Raw genomic sequence first — 20,369 nt, forward strand, 5'->3', positions numbered from 1 at the left:
ATATAGCTCCCAATTAGTGCTTAAGGAAGGAGACTTTACAGACTGCACACTCACCTCTGCTCAGCCCATCAGGTCCCCGAAGGATTCGGCATTCTTCTATCTGGCCGAACGGAGAAAACATCACCCTGATATCATTCTCATTACACTTCTTCGAAACCATTCCTATGAACAATTTTCTGTCTTCCACAGCTAGAAGATAAAAATAATGAATGAGCAAAGGCCATTTCATCTTTTTCCTGTGATCAATGCTTCATTACCACATCAAACCAAGCTCCAGTCATGTGAGTCTGGCTCTGTAACTGAAGACAAGTCCTAAGGCAAACACTTTATACTTACAACCTCCCTTCCCCCCCCCTCCCACCCCCACCCCAAATCTCTCAGTTTTCTTTATCTCTCTGCCTTTTTTTAGTGGTGGTTGCTGTTTATATAACATATTAATTGGCTGCCTTAGTCATTCTACATATGTCTCCCCCATCACAGCTTCTAAGAGAAAAGCATCCTCTGTTAGACAGAGTAAAGATATCTTTGCATAGATTTTAATTCAGATAAATTCCCTCACCTCCCTTATGTATGAAAGAAATCATGACAGGGGTGAGGGTGAAGAGGGGATTGTGCACGTAATGATATGAGCTAATGAAAAATATTCCTGAGAAATGTTTTGAGAGAGAGGCTCCTATTTTAGCTTTCAATTTCAACCAACTTAATGCATGGCACTCGAAAGGCAGACGTGTAACCCACAGCTCTGGAAAAAGAAGACATTAAATTTTCCTGCTTTTTTTTTGGAGTGATCCAGTCCTCTCCCCTCCAAGGGGGCACAAGGCATATTCTAGGGCAGCACTTTAACAAGGGGGCTGCATAATGCTTTCCAAGAGCCAAACCCTTTGATTTTCAATGATGCTGAATTTGCAAAAAAAACACCCAACAACTCACAACCAAAACATGAAAAAGATAATTTACCTGACTTATTGATAGAATATTTTCTGCCTGTATTGTCACCAAATTCAGCAAAAGCTACACTGCAGCAACAGGACTCAGGCAGTCCTGTTAATCAAACTCAAATTTACAGGTCTAAAACTGCGGACTCGTGTCAAAAATGAAACAGGTTCAAACTTAATGCTCTCTGGAAAGACTTAAAAACGTTAACACACCATCCCATCTATATTAAACCCCAAATCTAAGCACTTATTATACAGTATATACACCAGTGCTTTCTTCTTCTCTTGAAATGGCATGTAAATCCAATTCACTGTTAATGAGCAGACTGTCAGTGTTTGCAGGGATGCAAAGAGAGAAGGAAAGCTTTACTCCAGAGAGGCTGCAGTGCACTTGCTTATTTCTATTATTGTGCAAATTATTTTTGTAACGAAGTATTTCCATTTCTGGGCCTACAAAAAAAAAAATATTCTGTTGCTCTCCAACCCTCTCTCTTTGTATTAGTACAAGTTTGTCAAATGGGAAAAAATGCAGCTGAGGAATAAGAAACTGCATCTATTTTCATAAGATTTTATTTGTGTTATACTTCAACACTTTAAGTGCATTTCATAATTTCACCAATAAAAAGAAGAGGTTCATGTTTATTGATCACAAGAGAGGTATTTGAAGTAATTTTTTCCTTTGAATTGTAGAGTTTAAGAAGTATTTGTAGCTTTTATACAGGCAAACACCGAGACCAGGCATTTTTCAGAACCCAAACCAGAGACCAGCCCCTACAATCTCAGCTTCTTGCTCAAGAAGCTGGCAAGAAAATTGGTGTGAATTTAACACCCAGGAGAAGTTTTTCTCGGCAGATTCCTCAAGTCTCAACATTTTCATTCACACTTTATATTGGGGTTCTACTGGCAGGTTAACCCTTCAGGAAAGGTTAACAAACAATGAATGCATGGGATGAGCCAGGTATACAGAGATCAGCAGCTGAACAGTGGGATTGCAGATGAGACTCATAAATTGGGATTTATATTCAAATAAATGCATTTCAATGAAGCTTTATACCTGATTCACAATACACAATTGTTTTTGGTGCTGCAAATAATTATTTTAAGGATGGTGAAACTGAATTGGCTTGCTCACAGCCATGAGGAGAGTCTGGGTACTCACCTTTGCTGGTGAGAGGATACCTGTAAATTGGCTGCTTAAAAATCCTCTGTTGCCTTAACTAATCTCTTCAAGGAAGGTTTCTAGCCTGCCTTCTCCCTCAGCAACAGCCAAGCACTAAAGCCAGGGCACAGGAAAGGGTATGAGCAAGTGACTCCGCTGGGCTGCCAGGCATTTGTAAAAATTTCTCATGCTGCAAACTGAGGTCAGGCTGTGGGAAGCCCAGGTGCCACCTCTTAGCTTCTGCCTATGTGTCAGCTAGTACCCAGGCAGTTAAAAAGTGAGTTGATTTTAGGCTATCCAAAGAGTGACCAGATCCAGCTCTTTCTTAAAAATAGCTGCTGGCCTTGTCAGAGAAGTGCCTACCATGCAGTTCCAGAGTAAGGAGCTGAAGGTCTTGCTTAGGTGCGAGGACAATGACTCAAACCAAAGAAATTCACTCTGAGAATCAAAAAAAAGGAGAGATCTTTCACTGATGCAGGGATCCTCACCCTGCCCCACAAAGCAAACAGAAGCCGTCAGGGTGCAGGGAGCCCCCACCGCTTCTCTACCCCTCCAAAGCAAATGGGAAGGCTTTGTTTTAATTTTCCAAAGAGTAACAGATGACAAACTCCCCACCGGCCTCCTTCAGTTTCGCTAGTAAACCTATAAATATGCAATTGAACTAAGATGATTTGCAGGTTTTCAGCTTGAGGGTGATTTTATAGTAAATTAAACATCCAGCTCCCGTGTACTGTACATCTTAAAAATGCAGATTTCACAAAGAATGCTCAGAGTACAGAAAACATATTGATATGATGACGTGCCCTGCATTCAGTGCTATTAGTCAGTGCTGATCAGTGTTGAAGCTTAAGAAAATTGCTATTCTGTTTTGGCCAGGGGCCCAGCATAAAAAACATTTAAAGGGACAATTGTCAGGCTCAGAATGACATGTTTTCACTCCATCTGATGGAACATCTGATATTATTAGGCTGAAATAGTTTTAAACTATGTATTCTCACGCAGAGAAAGGAATGCTTTTTTACTTGCTTAAGGCTTGCTGACAGGATTTGTTTCTGCATTTTTGGTCAGCCACTTTCTTTCTACAAGGAATACTTCCCTGCCTTGCAGATGTGATGTGAGAATTGAATAGAAATGGACTGCAAGAAGTATGGCTCAAGTGTATTTAGAGGTTAGCAAACTCCCCGTTCGACCAGCCAGGCCTTCTGCCTCATCTGTGCATGTTGAGTTGCTTCCACAGACTAAAAAGAAGAGCTCAACATTAAGTCCATGCAACCCAACAAAGCATGGAGATTGGAAAGGTGCTACCCACTGTTGGCTTCAGGAAGAACAGCAGTTTCTGAAGCTATATCCCCCAACTATACTCATTTAAAAGTGAAGTTACCGGTCCTAGTCCCAGCTAAAATGTTATCTATTGGCTGTTACCAATGCCAAGAGGTCAGCTCCTCCAAAAAAATCACCTCTCCTGGCAAGACAGGACAGCTTGTTTCATGGGAGCCTCCCCCTTGCTCTTGATAATAATAGATGGGGCTGTACACTTCCAGCTAGCTCCCAACCCTAACATGTAGATGTCCTCAGCTCCAGCCTCAGGGATGAAAGGAATAAGTGAGCTCTGAGGGAGTGGAGAAAGCCTGGAAGCTGTGAGTGCTTTGGGCAATAAGATCAGGGGAAGGAGAAAGCTGGGGGAAGGACAGCAGGGCACAGGGGACAGTATTTGTGTGCACATATTTCAAAAACGTTTCACTGCTGCTTGGTAATTCTCTCTCCCACACTAGGGTTAGGTTTCAATAATTCAGAATCCTGAAACTAAATGCAAAATTTTTGGCAAGCCTTTGGTATCATTGCTTTCTGACTCTGCTTATAGGCCTGTTTGTAACTTCTGGCTGTTTTGCACCACTCTGGTGACCCTGAAGGAGATACCACTGGCTGCAAATAACAAGCATGATGAGATGGCTGAGTGCTCCGCACTGATGGAGCAGAAGCAGGCAGAAGGTCACACTGAACAAGGCCTGAATTTCTAGCTATGTGAAGGAAGGTGTGAAACTGCACAGCATCCTGAGCAAATAATTGTGATATTCACCTCTAATCCATCCAAACATGTAATGAATGCAGGTCAGCTCTGCTGTCCAGGCAGTTAGTGTGACACATCCAGTGCTGAACCTACTGGATTTGAGGTGGGATTCTTCTGCCTGACTGCAGAAGCTTTATGTGACGAGCATCAGACATCTGTTTTATAGTAAAATGAGTTTTCTTAAGTCCATCAAGACTAGCTCTGATGACTAGCAAGGGTGCCTCGGTATCATGCTCGAAGACAGCTATGTCAGCCATCAGAAGCTGGCAGAGGTGAAGTCTTCTGCTGGTGGGGGCTTCTTTCAAACCAGGGCTACCTGCCTTCTGACAGCACTACACAAAACTTGCAGAATAACATCCTGAAGGCTCCAAATATTTCACCTTTACTCATTTTGCTTCATTAATGAGCATTTTGCATGAGCATACTCCCATTTCTCAGTTTGAAATCTGTATTAGATCAGTAGTGCTAACCCAGGAGAATAAAGGAGCAGGGATTATTTCCTGCATGCTAGAAAAGAGGTAAACCTTGTAACAATAACAGGAAATCTGCCCTAAGACTCAACAAACTTTCATTTTCTCTAACCCTAAATCCCCAAAATTATGTCCTGAAAAATCAGTTATTTCTCTATTTTTATAGATTTTGAGGGCTCCAGTCAGTTAAAGAGTGTACTTTCCATTCAGAAGTTGCCTTCTCTTTTGAGCAAATCAAGAAATAGTTAATTATGTACAAATGGTAAGATATTATTTTTTTTTTTTCATCCAGAAGGGAAGGGGGGAAAACAGACTTTTTATCCCTATTTGTAAGGCTGTGAAAAACCCTTGCATACAATCTGTCAAAGTCACACCTGGATCCGGAGCTGCTTGCATTAATTATCAACTTTTCTATGTGTTAGTGCTAACATATGGCATTTAATTACTCCCTCCAAATTGGCAAAGTCGTGCCACATAGAATTTCAGAATTATTTCTTCAAGTTTTCACTAATCAAATAAATAAAAATAAATGATAGGATCACACAAATAACCCCTTGCATCACCCCTCCCCCCCCCCCGCTTTTTTTTTTTTTTTTTTTAATGGAGAATATTGTAATTTTCCCTGAAGTGTTGAAGCTTTGATCCATTTAAGAGTATACTGTCCTCAGGATATGTGCCTGAAAGTATTGACAGTATTCAAATCCTGGTCCAAGAAACATTTAAGTATTTGCTAACCGCATCATGTTAATGGCCACTGACATCTTAGAGCCAAAGGTGTTTGTGTTTTTCTGCATTAGAGTGCAGGTACTCCTTATTTTTGGAAAAAAAGCAGCCAAGTATTGTGAGTGATTAACAGTTAAGATGAATCGAGCAATGGAGGAGTCTTTGAAGTCTTGAAGCCATGCTTTTCTGGCAGGTAATCCTTAACTGAAACTTTGTAGATAGGTTAAAATAGCTACGAAGCAACATAAAGGTGGTCAGAGTAGCCCTAATGGATGACTAGAACAGGGCACACTACAAAATTAATCTTCTGAAAATTTTTCAGGGTGGTACATTTCTCAACAATAAAAGCCTTTTTCAGAATCCTCCAGGGTAGACAAATTAATTAGACCTAAAGGCAAGTCTTTCTCCATCAACTCTAGCTGCTAAAAGCTCAGTGAAACTGATTAAGCTTTGCTTCATCTGCACGAGCAAAGAGTTGGCTTGGACACATGAGCTATTGTTCTCCACCCTCAGTCCCATACACAGGGATGAAATGGAGATGATTACATAGATCTATCAGCCACCCAGTTCCTACCCAGATAAAAACAGACCTTCAGGTTTCTAATGAAGTCCTAGCACCACAAAAGTGCCCAGGCACTTAGTCAAACATGCCTAGGAGCTGGCTCTTTCATAACTTTCTCCCAGTTTCCATGAGGTGAGCCTGGCCTTTTGTGCTAAGGCATAAGTTTGTAAAGTGATGCATAAAGACAGGAACACTGATGAGGAATGGGGAGCATTCCACCCTAGCACTGCTGGGCTTGGATGGTCATTCAGATCTTTTAGCAAGGGACTCAGGATGGAGAGGAGGCATATTATCACACAGAAAATACTGTTCTTTGAAAACCTCTGTAAGATGAAAGAGACAACGTCCCCTTCATTCAGAGGGTGGTGAGGCACTGGAACAGGTTGCCCAGAGAGGTTGTGGATGCCCCATCCCTGGAGGTGTTCAAGGCCAGGTTGGATGATGTCCTGAGCAACCTGATCTAGTGAGTGGTGTCCTTGTCTATAGGATCTTTAAGGTCCCTTCCAACACAAGCCATTCTATGATTCTATGATTCCTACCACTGAAAGTTGAACAGGTCTCTCCAACCTTTCACAAAGGTGTGCAAGCTCAGAAGAACTGCAGTGAGTGTTCAACCTCTCCCACATATCTTTCTACAAGCTACTTGGAAATCCTGAACAAGAGAATTTCTTTAACCTCTTTGAAACTTGAGAAACACCACTTTACCTATAAAATGCAGTTGGATCCTCTCATTACTCAGAAATCAAAGGGTTTCAAGCATTCCCAAAAAGCTCAAACACCATGGATCATGAAAAACAAGATTCCTTGGCACGCCTTCTTTCTTTTCCCCTTTGAACTTACCAATCTGGTTGAAGGGGTACAGTTTACACTTTGCTATTGGCACAGATAATATACCTCCTCAGATGGATAGCCTGAAGCATACGGGAAACACATGCCAAACAGGCCTCCACCTCCCCCATGCTGCTGTTTTTTTCTCTTTTGGCTCTCCAGGCTGCTTGCAAACTCTCGCCTCCTCCATGCATCCTACTCCTACGCCCCGTCCTTCCGAGGTGCTGTGCTATTGTTCCCATCATCATGGTGTCAGTTTGCCTTCTGTTTCCCCAGTCATTAGAAACGAAGGGTTCACCACCCTCTGAACATGCCTACCAGAAGCATATACGCTCTCCAGGACTCTAAATTTAAAAAGGTTTTTAATTTGACAATGATGATTGCCTTTGATTTGTTGACGTGTTTTTCTCAAAATACAAAGAAGTCAAGAAAAAAAAAAAAAAAGAAGAAAAAAAACAATCCCTCATGATTTTCATGCTAGGCATAGGTGCAAGAGAATACTCTGAAGATTAATAAGAGTATTCCCACAGTGCAGACAGGAGTATCATGTAGATAACCCCAGTCTAACATCAGCAGCAAGGAGCTAATTTAGTCTGCTTTGTAAGCACTGCAGAGCAGGACAGGGTTTGCACAATTCCCCATAGTGCTTTGCCAATATGTTCAATCTTCTTTAGGAAGAAAAATGAGGAATGACTAAGTAATTCCTTGGGAGTTTACTTCAGCCCCTTGGCTCTTACGTTTCTAATTTGCCAATGAACTTGAGGTGAAATTTATTCTTGAAAAAAGAACGTGTACAGGCTAAGTAGTTCAGAGGGTCCAGGCCGGTCTTCCTGTATCTAAGGGAAAACTTTGCCCACTGCAAGCACAATACATACTAGGTAGTGAAATTTTGATTCCAGCAGCAGCTCTCACATGCTACAGTGGGGACTTAAAAGTTTGGTCCTCCTGCTCATTCCTTGGCCTCTCTTCTGAACATTCAAAGAGAGTAACAAATTGCTGCTAAAACTCTGTGGACATCCCAAGAGAGAAAACACCACTCCCTTACAAATGGGTGATGGCCTAAATCTTCAATGCTTGTGGCCAGTTTTGTTTTGAAAGTTGTCATAATAGGAAACCTAGCATAATGTGAAGTTTTAATTTCCTTCCAAACTTTTTAATCCTTGGAGAAGCCTGAAAATGGGATGCACTACAATTAGCACAAAAGAAGCCTTAAAAAAGCCTTGCGGAGAGATTTAGAGCCCAATCATAATTTACATTTGCAGGTATGTAGATCTCTAAGTGCACGGCTTCTGCCCTGATTACTAATTAATGAGGTGCAAAGATGCCTGTTGGAGGAACCAGCTCTGATTATGTGGGCCTTATGGGAAAAAGAAGCTCTTGCAATCTAAGAAGGCAGATGATATCTTTAACATATATTTTAGAAAATTACAGGAACAAATCAAGGGGCAAAATATACACATGTATATATTTTTAAAGAATCACACACAGCCAGGCTGCGTTACCATCCGATTATCTTATTTCCTTGAATATACAAACCTGGCATGTTTAATAGATTGAGAATGCTGTCTATTTTGCATGTCATATACATCCACTTAGGCAGTAACCTAGTATTCTGAACGGATATTACTGTCATTATAGCATTCATTTTACAATCGTTGAGAGGAATAAGTATACAGAGAGATGCAAGGTGGGTTTCCCAGTTCAGAACTAAGCATATCATTAAAACCTAAATTTAGTTCAGATTCAGAACAGCATCATTCTATAAAACGGAGGTTTAGGCAAATATTTAAGGCCCATCAGCTGCTTACACTGTTTGATAACATTGGAATGTTTTTTGTTTCTTTTTTTTTCTTTTTCCTTTTCACCATTAAAATTTAATCTCCATCTTATCAATATTGGGTGCTCTTGGATCATCTCACTGCTAGGAGTGAACACAAGTGAACAGACATTTGTAGCAAGGTAGGCCATGACATACAGCAGGTACAAGGGAAGATCATTTTTCTGAACATATCCTTCCTTCTTTAAAGCTGAGGATAAATGGGAGTTCAGAGCAGGTCAACATCTTTCCTGACCTGTCAGGTACAGCAAAACTGCCTCATATAATTTTCACCACACAAGGAGTAAAGCAAAAACTCTCACAATGTTTTGTTTGCTTTAGTGAAGAGAGTCACAATTAGGTAAAAATAAATTAAACACATACCATTGGACTTTTCACTATCTGCGGGTTTCATCTGAATAGGATGATGCATCTAAAAACAAAAATGAAAAAGAGTAAGGCAGGTTGGATAGTCATAAAAATCAAGAATCAGGTTTTTAATGAGGGACTAAAAGGATACATGATCAATATTAAACATGTTGAAATGATATAACTTCAAAATAACACCATATTATAGGCTTTTAAGAAGTATAAAATGGTAAAGGAGCATTTTATAACCAGGAAGATTAAAAAAAATAGATCATTGGGCCCACAGGACTCATATAAAACTTTAATTTGCCATATCTAGTTTCAGAAGACCTCTAAAGTTACAGCCCTCATTAGTTTATGGCATGCTTGGTTTCTGTTTTACCAACTTTTTTTCTTGAGCTCCACCACTGCCAAGACTGAGATGGAATTTTCAAGTAATTTAAGAGCTCGAAAGCATTTCAAACATACTCAAAGGAGTTTAGTTTGACAAATGAACTTTGCTTGTAATTAAAAAAACATGTGCTGATTCTTTCAGGACTGAAGAGGAAGACTTGTGCTTCCTATAATAGCTTCCTATAACTCTTTAGTATCTTTTTTTTTTTTTCCTCTCAATACATTATACATTCATTCATAAAGCTTTCATCACAACACTGTACAATTCTGGCTTCCACAAAAGCCATAAAAGCTCCTAACACTTTTTCCTATTCAACCTCTTCCTTCATTTGTCTCCTTATTGCAACAGAAAACGTGTGTAGTGAGCTATGCTGTACATCTCATGGCATCTTACCCTCCCACACCTAAAATGGTGTTTCCTTGGCTTTCATTGCTAAATGAGGCTCCCTCCACCTTCAGTTGTTGAAAATTCCAACAAAGTTTTCACCAACCGCTTTCTGTTATTTCAGGACTAGAAACACCACAACAGCTGAGTCCTCTTTGGTTAGAGAGTACATGCTGCTTCTAGTGGACATTGGTTATAGTCAGCCCTGTGATGGATTCAGGGGAATTTTATTATAGCTTCTCAAAATCCCTCAGAAAGGACCCTGCATTGTTTTTCAGTGGGGGAGATGCTTAAGTTTAAAAAAAAAAAAACAAAACAAAAAAAAGCCAAAAAACCACTACTCTTTATTTTTTACCATTGGGCTCTGCAGAACTGCTGGGATTTTTCTGCACAAACCTTAAGGCAGCAGCAGGGCCTCTGCCTTTACTCTCTTCGGCAATTCTTCTCCATTTCACGTGAACATGTAAAAATCTGAGCTCTTTCTGCTTTTGTAACATCTATCAGTGCAGCAAAGCTGCATATTGGCTGAAAATGTCAGCAGCAATTTCATGTTTTTTTATAAAAGACTATTATGACAAACATGATGTTGGAAAACAAAAACAGCTGAGCAGGAGAGAATATCCATGCATTCATATCAAATGCACTTTCAAAGCAGCACAGAAAACCAAATCTGCATTGTTTTTGGTGGAGTCACTTAACCTCCAGGGACGTAGCTGCTAGATTCTTTACTGAATATACAATATTGCCGTGAATATTTCCGTTAGATTTACTTAAAGTCCAGAATGCACTCTGGCCCTACAAATCAATGTATTCCTTGCGCTGCTTGTAAAATTCCCTACTGTGCCCTAAGGAAAAGGCAAAGCCACAAGGTTGATGAAGTCACCAGGATGCATAAATTTGCTTCAATTTTAACAGTTCTGTTCTCTTTGAATCATTTGTTTCCAAGACAGACTTAAAGAGCCCTGCACTTGTCTGCCACCACTCTTATTCGATCTAATTTATATAAAAAAGAGACCTTATATTGTACTCTATCTTCTTTAACCAGTGCTTAACATTTATCCTGGCATCAACAATACGCTGGGCACTGCAGGAGATTTCGAGTTCATGGGAATGGGATGCAGCATGTCCACTCAGGAAACAAAAGCTGAATCAGGAAAAAAGGTGCAACTTGCTTCAATGAGCCTGCTGCAGGTACTGGCATCTCTGCAGAGCCACAGGAAGGTGAAGAAATAAAACAAAATTGAGTTGTTTGGATGCATTGTAAGAGGGTGCAAATAAAGAAAAACTGAGGTAGTCAGACATATCTCCTAATACTAGAGGCCGAGGAGGATGTAGGATAATTTATGATGACTACTAGAAACATCACTTCTCAGTTCACTGTAACATTGAGAATATGCAAGTTACAGAAAACCAACCCAAATCCAGGCCTTATATAGACAGTGAATCTATCACTCTGCCTAGCTCCATTTTATGTCCCTGAGTGGATATACTTTGAATAAATGCAATTTTAACAATTCTAAAAACCTTTCACTTTACAAACCTCTTGAACTAGAGACCTTTGGACCAAACTCATGTAAAGAAGTTATTTTTGCAGTACCACAAAAGATCAGGGTTACCTGGTAAACACAGTTAGCACATCAGAAATTATCCTCTTCTGTTTTGCATAATTACCTCAAGTTCATTAAGTCAGTAATCTGTTATGCTTGCAAAGAGGTATGATTTAGCAAGACATTCCAACTAGGTGTTGACTTGATTTCAAAGGTTCCTGCTGAAAACCCAGGGCCCAGATTCTCTTCTCACCAGCAAGTCTACATCAGGAGGAATGCCACCGTGCTTAACAGAATTATATCAGTGCAAAACTAATAAAAGATTCAGATCAGGCCTGAAGGGTTTAAACCGCAGAATAGCCATGGCAAAATGGATGCGATACACAAACATGGCTTCGGCAAAGAGGATGGTGGAAAAATATGTTACTGACAGTTCCCTAACATGAGAGGGCTCGTGTTGAAGCTTGTTTAACCCTGACCATCACCAATTGATACGTTAACAACCTTTAACACTAGATTCAATAAAACATGCCATTTATAACCTGAAATGGGTTTTACAGAGTCACTGGTTCGCATCTCATTATTAAACTCATTGCTGACCTCTAGAGACAACTGCCGTGACAATACATATTATAAGCTCTCTACCCATAAAATATTTAGAAGTAGGTGGGAAAGGAAAGGAAAGGAAAGGAAAGGAAAGGAAAGGAAAGGAAAGGAAAGGAAAGGAAAGGAAAGGAAAGGAAAGGAAAGGAAAGGAAAGGAAAGGAAAGGAAAGGAAAGGAAAGGAAAGGAAAGGAAAGGAAAGGAAAGGAAAGGAAAGGAAAGGAAAGGAAAGGAAAGGGGAAAGAAAAAAGGAAAAAAAGATGAACTATAAGGCGTGAAGTAAGCAAGAAAATTAAAGGAGCAGAGACAAAGGCTAAATAGGTACTATCCTTTCACTCCACAACCAGCAAAAGAGAAAATAATCTGTGCGTTTTATATCTTGCTTGTATAACTGTAGGCTATAAAATAATAAAATAGCTGTGCTTTCTGAGACCCTCCAAAAGATTATAGATGATATAAACCTGTTTCAAATTAGATGCCACCCACTAGAATCATGTCATCTGCTGAAATGAAGGATTTCATGTCTTATCAGAAAGCTGTTATTGTAGCTATACATCACAAAGCCGTACACTTATGGATCTCAAGGTAAGTGATTTCTTAGTATGTCATATTCTCACAGAAAAACAGGAAACGCTTTTTTTTTTCTGTGCTTGAAGAAAGCTCTGCCTATAAAAATACAGTATTTATGACTGTACATTTGCAATTAATAAATAGGAAAAAGTGAGAAAAGTAACTGCAGCAAATAATTTACAGACATTATCATCCTGCACTTGGATCTATAATACAAGAGAAGAGCACAGATCTCAGACAAGTTGTTTCTGAGGGTGGGCAGCCTCTCTAGAAAGCAATGTGCATGGGACTATCACAACCAAACTGGAGAACGGGCTGTGAGGAACAATCCCTCCTTGGCAAGATTTTAGAGAGCTCCACTGGATGCAGTTGTACAGCCCTTAACAGCCCGACTGAGCTTTCATCACCCTTGTTTCACAATGGAGAGCAGGCAGATGCCTGTTGCCCAAGGCTGGCAGTGCCTTGCGGCAGTGCTGTCAGCCACAGAGGCTCCACACGAGGCCTGTGCAGTAATGGAGGCCACAGAAAACCTGAGGCCCAGTACATCACTGCTGCTTTTTGGGCTCACCCCAAACAGAGGTGTTGATGTGGTCCACAGGGTAATGAAAATCTCAGTGGGAAAGAAACGGTTGTAAAACACGAAATCCCAAATCTCCCTGAAATCAAAGGGAATCCATCTACTGGCTATGTCCAGGGTAGCAGCAGGACCAAGATGTGGCCTGTAACTACAATTGACTAGTTATACCTTTTTTTTCCCCCCTCTTTTTCAAGAGTACACACCACTATATGCAAATATAACTTCATCAGGGAAAAAAAGCACAATGGAGCTAACCAAAAACCTCTCAAAGGCACGGATCCCCTCCAGCTTTAGAGCCTCACAGTCATCTTTTGAACAATAATAATGCTACCTATTTACATTCTTGTCAAAACCATGTGACATCTGCACGGGAGAAAACAAGCCGGCTAAGAGTCTATTTCTGGCAAAAATATTGCAAGGAAATTAGATTAACCTGGGTGGAATTCTGTCTGGGAATTTGGAGTCTGTCGTGGTGATTAAGTCATCATTTCTGTCAGATTACTCTAATCGGCTGTCAAATACGATTCCACAACCCCATCTGTAACTTGGCATCCTCGTTATTCAGCCAATGTTACCTTCTGTATACAAAACAAACACCAAACAAGGAGGTGTGTGCAGCCTAGCATTTAGCAGAGTCATTAGCTGTGATTACTATTGTGTGCTTTCACGTTGAGCAACAACATCAGCTTACAGCTTCTTTTATTTATTCAGGAGATGTTCAAAATCAGGTGCAATCTTAAGCAGCGAGTGCTAGGGGTGAGCTGGGAAGAGTTCTGCCCAGGCATGGCTGCTCTCAGGACCAGCATGGGCTGAGTCACCTTGGCCTTATCAAAGATTGCCTATATCTCACTTCCCAGTTGTCAGCACACTTGGTGGAAGGATGGGCACCTGCTTTCCACTCATTTTCTAAGGGGAAATGGGCACTCAGATATTCTAGGTAGGCTAAAGACTACCTGCGAGCAGAAATTTCTGTGTGGGAGGCAAGGTTTGTAGGCTGAAGCAGTCAGCACTTTAAATGAACTGTATCAGTTGCTGCAAGAGGAGATATTTTGTTATATATATGAATGTGGTTGTCTTACAGAGCACTGTGGTGATTAAAAGGCAGGAAATGCCTTTCAGTGAAAGTAAAGGAGCTGATGGGCCCAATTTGCTGCAGCTGTGTTGAGTCTGAAATTTGGGTGCCCCCAGCCCCTCGGAAACTCTGGCCATGTAATTAGACTACGAAAAATCATTATTTTACAATCCATTACAACAACACCTTCATACATGATTACTACATCTGTTAGCAGCTTTGATTCCCCATTCCTGCTATTGCAGACTGCACAGGACACAGCACACTCACATCGCTCCTCGTACCTCAAGGGAAGAAAACCCTTGGTCAAGAAAAGACTCTGAATGTATATAAACCTGCTCATGCCTTCACCCAGCTTAGCATGTCAGTCAGAAACCATTGCTTAAAAGTCCTCTGAACACCAAGGGAGCTTAAGGAATGTGTGGGGAGGATGTCATCCATGACTTCTCACAGGGGTTGTCTTACAATTCCTCTCATCATCTTTCTACAAGCTTTTAAAGCAGCCTGCAGATTCCTAGAGCTCTTAGGCCTCTTGTTTCCTTCTTCTCTGTCATATGCTGTGGCTATATGTGTCTAGCTGTGCCCCAGCTCATTTTGTCCTTTACCCGTCACCCTCACAGACCACATCACAGGGTAACACAATGCAAGCTCAACTTTCTCCCAAGCAAAGGGTAAATTTGAAGAAGTTGGGCTCCTTGGGTAACATCCAAACCAAACAAACTGCAAAAGCATTAAATGATGACAGCTTGCATGCATCTTGTCATTTTTAGCACTTTGGGACTTGCTTTTTGCTAGCATCAATCATTGTTGAAGCTAAAGGGGACTTCACATTTTAAACATCTCAGAGTTAAAGAGTGGTAGGAGAGATTATGGGAGAGAGGAGAAGGTCCTTAACAGGACCCTAATATTCTTCTTACTATAAATCTGTGGAGTTTTGGGAACCAACAGCAAAAGGAAAGCTGAAGAAAATATTAAGGAACAGCAGGAGCAGGCTAAGAGCCCAGAGAAAGAAAAGTGCCTAAAGAGGCACCGACACTGAGAGAGTGGGGAACATTTATGTGCTTTGCCTAACCATAGTCTGAGAATGAAATTAAAGTTTTCTCCATGCTACTTATCCAATTAGTGAATGCAGCTGAATTAGACCAACAGTGAAAGGAACTGAGAAGCCAAACCTCTGCCTGCCAGATTCCTGAGCACCTTCACTGAGTCTGGAAGTCAAGAAGGAAAGTATTGACCACCCAAACAACTGTAGGAAGAAGGGGAAATGGTTCACGAGAACCAGAGAATTAAACAATTGTCAGTGTCTTCAGAGATCACCATTTTTCTGTATTATGTGCAGACACCTCTGCCTCCCAGCCCCCCATTTCAGCTCTTGGCTCCCAAGTTTTTCAGTAGGGTCCTTTTGGAGGAGCTCTTGAGCATATTTCTCACATCACTTCAACTGCAACTTGTTTTGTTTTTTTAAAGCCTTGTGACTCACAAGTAATGCAAGTTTCCCAGAAGTGAAAGAGGTGTATTTTCCTATCACGAAGAACTGTTTAGAATGACTTCTCTGGGGTCAGACTACTGTGAATTACAGTCAATATCTGGCTACAGCTTCAGGGGCTTCTCTGGGAACCAGGGACAGTCTCTTAGGCCAAATAAATACTACTGAATAGAAGAGGCAAGGGATTGATCTCTGACTTAAGAGAAGTTGTGTGGCACAGCTCGCTTTTGCACAGCTATACCTCTTCTTCCTCTCAAAGTAGGATGTCTTTGTCCACACTGCTTAGTGGGAACAGTGCCCATTCCACCTTATTCCCCCAAACATGACCACACATTGGCTGGGAAAGTATTAACTGTCACTGAGACCAATGCCATGGTATGCTTGCTTTACTAGCACAGACAGAGCTTTAGATTCCCAGTACTTGTTTAAGTCATTTGCCTTAGTTTATTCATGGGTAAAAGGAGATTAAATGTGGATCCGTCATGTAGTCTAACAAATAAATGCAAAGCAGTAGCTGTAACTGCCTGAGCGATGGTGTAGACAGAAGATTGTTTGCTGTCATTCTTTCATAAATCCCAATTTAGGGGATTTAAACCATGTTAGGTATTTATATGATTTTAGTAGTAGAAGAATGTGGTCTGTTACTTGGCCTCCTAGATTACTGTCAGACATATATATATATGTGTATTTTGGAGAGAGAGGAAGAGAGGGAGAGAGAGAAGCAGGAGAAAATGAATATTGCTGGTGAGTGCCAAATATAGTTCATGCGGTAATGCATAACATCATTATTTTCTATTTAGAGCACAGAAAGAAGCATATAGCTTGCTTAAAACAAGTTGTTTCTTTTACAGGAGAACAGTGAAACTGCTGAAATTCAATGACTTTTGGAAGTTTTCCAAGCCAGTCATTTGCAATCCACCACATTCCATTTCTTAAATACAAGTTAAATCGGACACGAACTTGAGTGACTAAAACCAATGGTACACTTTAAAATAAGTAAAATATTCTAACAATTCCTTCCATAGTCACCCCCACATCCTCCTGCTCCTTCCGTCCATTTACTAATTTGCCTGTAACACTGTCTTCTTTAAAAGCTGTACCCTCTTACAGAAATGAAAAAGTTGGCAATCTTAGAAGTGACAACTTCACTTCGTAATGTACAAATAACTACTCTTGCTCTGTTAGCAGTTCTACTCCATTTATTTAATTCCTTCAGTTCTTACCACCCACACAAAAATGGCAACGATTCCAGGACACATGCGAGCCAAGCAGAGTAGAGATAAGGAAGGGGAGGTACAACAAAATTTCTCCCTTCAAAAATCACATGGAAACCAAAGTGATTAACTATCTTTTCTTCAAACAAATGAGCCTTTACAGAACCTATTCAATCCTAAAAATAGACATTAAGTGGGATTCTATATCTTCTTGGGAATAATGCCTTGGGGATATTTTGTATCATCCATGCTTAAAAAGCAAACCCATTAGACATCTGAGCAAAACACCAGATATTATTTTAACAGCAAGAGTTATCCATCTCATCTGCAGCAGCAATAACTTTTGTTGACATTTTGCCAATTGAAGTTTGCATGCCAGCATGTTTTTTTTTTTTTTTTTTTTTTCTGCCTTGCGTTAAACCGATAAGACATAGAAAGTTAACAAAGTGTCTCCATGACATTAATTGACTGAGTTTTAACACCCATTGAAGGTAGCTGTGAGAAGCCAAATTACTGTCCACGTTTCTGAGCAGAAAATGAAGCGCGGTGAAGAGGTGATCCGCCCGGAGTCACTCAGCGCGACACCGTGTGGACCAGAACGAAGGGAGGCAGCAGTGCTGGCCTCACCGCAGCAGAGCCCGAGCTCCTCACGCTCTAATTGATTTCTCCTCCTAACACAACGGCGAGGTGCTTGCTGCTGCTATCTCTTTCTAGCAGAAAGGAAGATGATGGGAGAAAAAAAAACAAAAACAAAAACACACCACAGAGGCTATATGTGATTCATCTACAGTTATTCTGCAACTGAAGCTAAATCTCTCAAGCCAAAATCTTGCAGTTTTATCACCAGGTATAGGTTAGGCAGTAATGAGGGGGTGTGCTCAATCAAGCTTTTTTATTTTTACAGTACTCCCTAGATATCCTACCCAAAAAGTAACATAAGAACCTGAAGCAGTGATCCAGGATAGCTGGGGGAACCAAATACCAGCCAGGCTTTTGTGGTTTGGGGATCAGAGCTAGTAACTAACGCTGCCTCACAGTGCATTGTGTGGATTTGCCCAGCATGACTTAAGATGCCAGGACTCAGTTCCCAGAATGACACAAGCCTTAAAGTCAATGTCTCACTGGACATGACTCAAGTGTTCTGAAGTCGTACTTTCTTCCATCTCCCTACTCAGGCTTTGGAATGCTTTCCAGAAGTCAACAGAGGATTGAGACTTAAAAAGGAGTACTTTTCCTTAAAACCTAAGAGCAACACACCGCCACCCCTAATATTAATATTTGGAAAACAGAAACAGTGCAAAGCCCAGACTTGGTACCTATTAGCTCACCGTCTATGAAAGGTCTTCCCACCTCCCAGCCTCTGAATGGGAATGAAGCAGAGGCCCCTAAATTGTCCCAGGTGGGGAGGCAGCACAGCAGAAGCTGTACTTACTTGAGTGGTCTGGAGAGACACATTTCACTTTTCTTCTCCTAGCACAAGTCAAATCCTCTGCTTAGGATGCATTGGCTCTCGTTGCTCAGGGACTTTTGCCCTTCTCAGTTATGACTCCAGTACCTTTGAAGACTCAAGATGATGTTGCTGCAGGCTTTCAATTTTGACTTTCTAAATTTCAATCTTAAAAAACCCCTCCTGCTGCCGCATGGAAACCTTCAAGTAGCTCAGGCTGTGGACACTATTTTAGGGTGCTAATGCTTGAGTTTGGTCCATATGAAAACCCTCCCTTTCCACGTAAATCCCACTGATTCCACATAAACATTGAGGGTGACATTTAGAAACTTACCCAGAAAAGAAAGCAATTCTCCACCCCCCTTCTCCTCCCCTCCAGAAAACAATCCCAAACAAAATCAAAATGAAATAAATTATCTTTTAGGCTACTGATGACCATGAGGAAATTTAGTTTAAATGAAAGGTTTTTAAAAACATGCAATGTCTTTTGTAATGCAAAACAAACTCAGCTGTGACTGAGGGCATGGCTGCCAGGATATGAAATGCTTGTTTTGCAGAAGTTTTATTTTAAGATTTATGCTGTTCTGTGCTTGCATGTACTGTCTCCTCTGTGAACTATGCTCTGGGAAAACACCATGTGATTATGCTCAGCAATATCCTCTACCTTTGCCAAGATGAAATTCAGGAAATAACCCTTTAAAGGGAATGACCAGGGATAGAAGAGTCGCAGAAAGAAAGCGAAGTCAGGGGCTCCTCCATTTCTTTTACAACACTATCTCATTCCCAGTTATCTTCTCCATTCTTGGCTTTCATTCAATAGGAGAGAAACCAGCCTCAACCACTCCCTCAGTTTCACTTCACAGATTTTTCTGTTCGTTTACCAAGTGTATCTTCTGCCTGGCTCTTTCTGCAGAATATAAGGTCACCTTGATCCAGCACTGTGCTTGGTCTCCTCTTCTGACAGAAACTAGAGTCTATTATTTGGTACAAAACGCAAATTCTAGGCTATGGGATTTTTTTTTTTAATGCAAAGCTTTTTTAAAGTTCTTGCTGGAAAGCTTTCATATTTGCATTACAATGTAACAGCAAGAACATCTCATAGTTAAAAAGTATGATTGAGGTAAGTCTAAAATAAGCCCCAAAAGCATCCAAATTATAACTTCTATTGAAATCCTACCTTTTAAATTAGAGCAAAGGGTACAATTTATAGAGGGAGTTGGCACCGATGATGTGGGGCTGCTGCAGTTTTCACTTAGAAAAGGCATAGAATAGTTCTGAGTCCAGAATACAGTTTATTCACAATTTCCACCTCTCCCGCAGTCAGTCAATTTCTCCCTGTTACCAAATACAAACTAATCCAGAATTCTTCAAAGATCATATATGAGCCCCAAACTACTTGATAACATGCACACCTGTTTAAATATTGCAGAGAATAGCCAAAGCATTCAGGTAGAAAAGTGATTTTGAATGAAGATGTCAAAAATCCTACTTTCCTGACTGAGATCAGCTGGGGTAAATAGTACAGTTTTATTGTTAAACCAGTGGAGCCATAATATTTTACGCCAAATGAGGACATGGCTCATAAATTCTATTTAAGCTGTCCATGAGCTGAAGTTACAGGAATTTTCCACAACTATCCAGTATCAGCATCCAAATAAAAGCTCTCAATGTTATGCCAATACTCTGCAGTGGTGAAATAATCTGGCTGTGGAGATAGACTGAAAGAGATAGCTTGATATTTGATCCACCTCTGAAAACAACATTGCTGCAGTCTCCAGCAGCAAGCACGCACACACACTGTCCATGTGAAAATATGAATATCCAGTTGTGTATATATACACAATTACAAACTGCAGTAAGAATACCCTGTTCAGTAACCACGTGATTTTGAACCACCCTTTGTATGAACTCATTCTCTTTTTCAGCATCTATACAGCTAAGGTACTTTGCCAGTGCTTTCTTTGGGGTAAAGAAAACATTTTTTACTCATATTAAGCATGCAGTATACTTTAATAATGCTAATCTTAAGGAATTATAATGTATTTAAATATTTCTCTCAATAGGTACTTGGGAAGTTAAATAAACAAAAAATTAAATGGGCAACATTAGCAGCAACATATATTTTTGAAGAATGAGTCAGTTCCA

General features: G+C 40.5%; 1 protein-coding gene across 2 annotated transcripts in view; it reads right to left on the reverse strand.

Moving 5' to 3' along the window:
* Positions 1–20,369, reverse strand: part of CELF2 (CUGBP Elav-like family member 2) — a 243,811-nt gene that overhangs the window by 68,879 nt on the left and 154,563 nt on the right. For both annotated transcript variants that reach the window (XM_084304250.1, XM_084304249.1), the window contains exons 4-5: positions 8,946–8,994; positions 55–189 (exon numbers count right to left, since the gene is read on the reverse strand). In XM_084304250.1, the coding sequence (XP_084160376.1) occupies positions 55–189; positions 8,946–8,994 (184 nt within the window). The remainder of the gene's footprint in view (positions 1–54; positions 190–8,945; positions 8,995–20,369) is intronic.

Source organism: Netta rufina (assembly GCF_964035555.1).
Source record: "Netta rufina genome assembly, chromosome: 1".
NCBI classification, from domain to species: domain Eukaryota; kingdom Metazoa; phylum Chordata; class Aves; order Anseriformes; family Anatidae; genus Netta; species Netta rufina.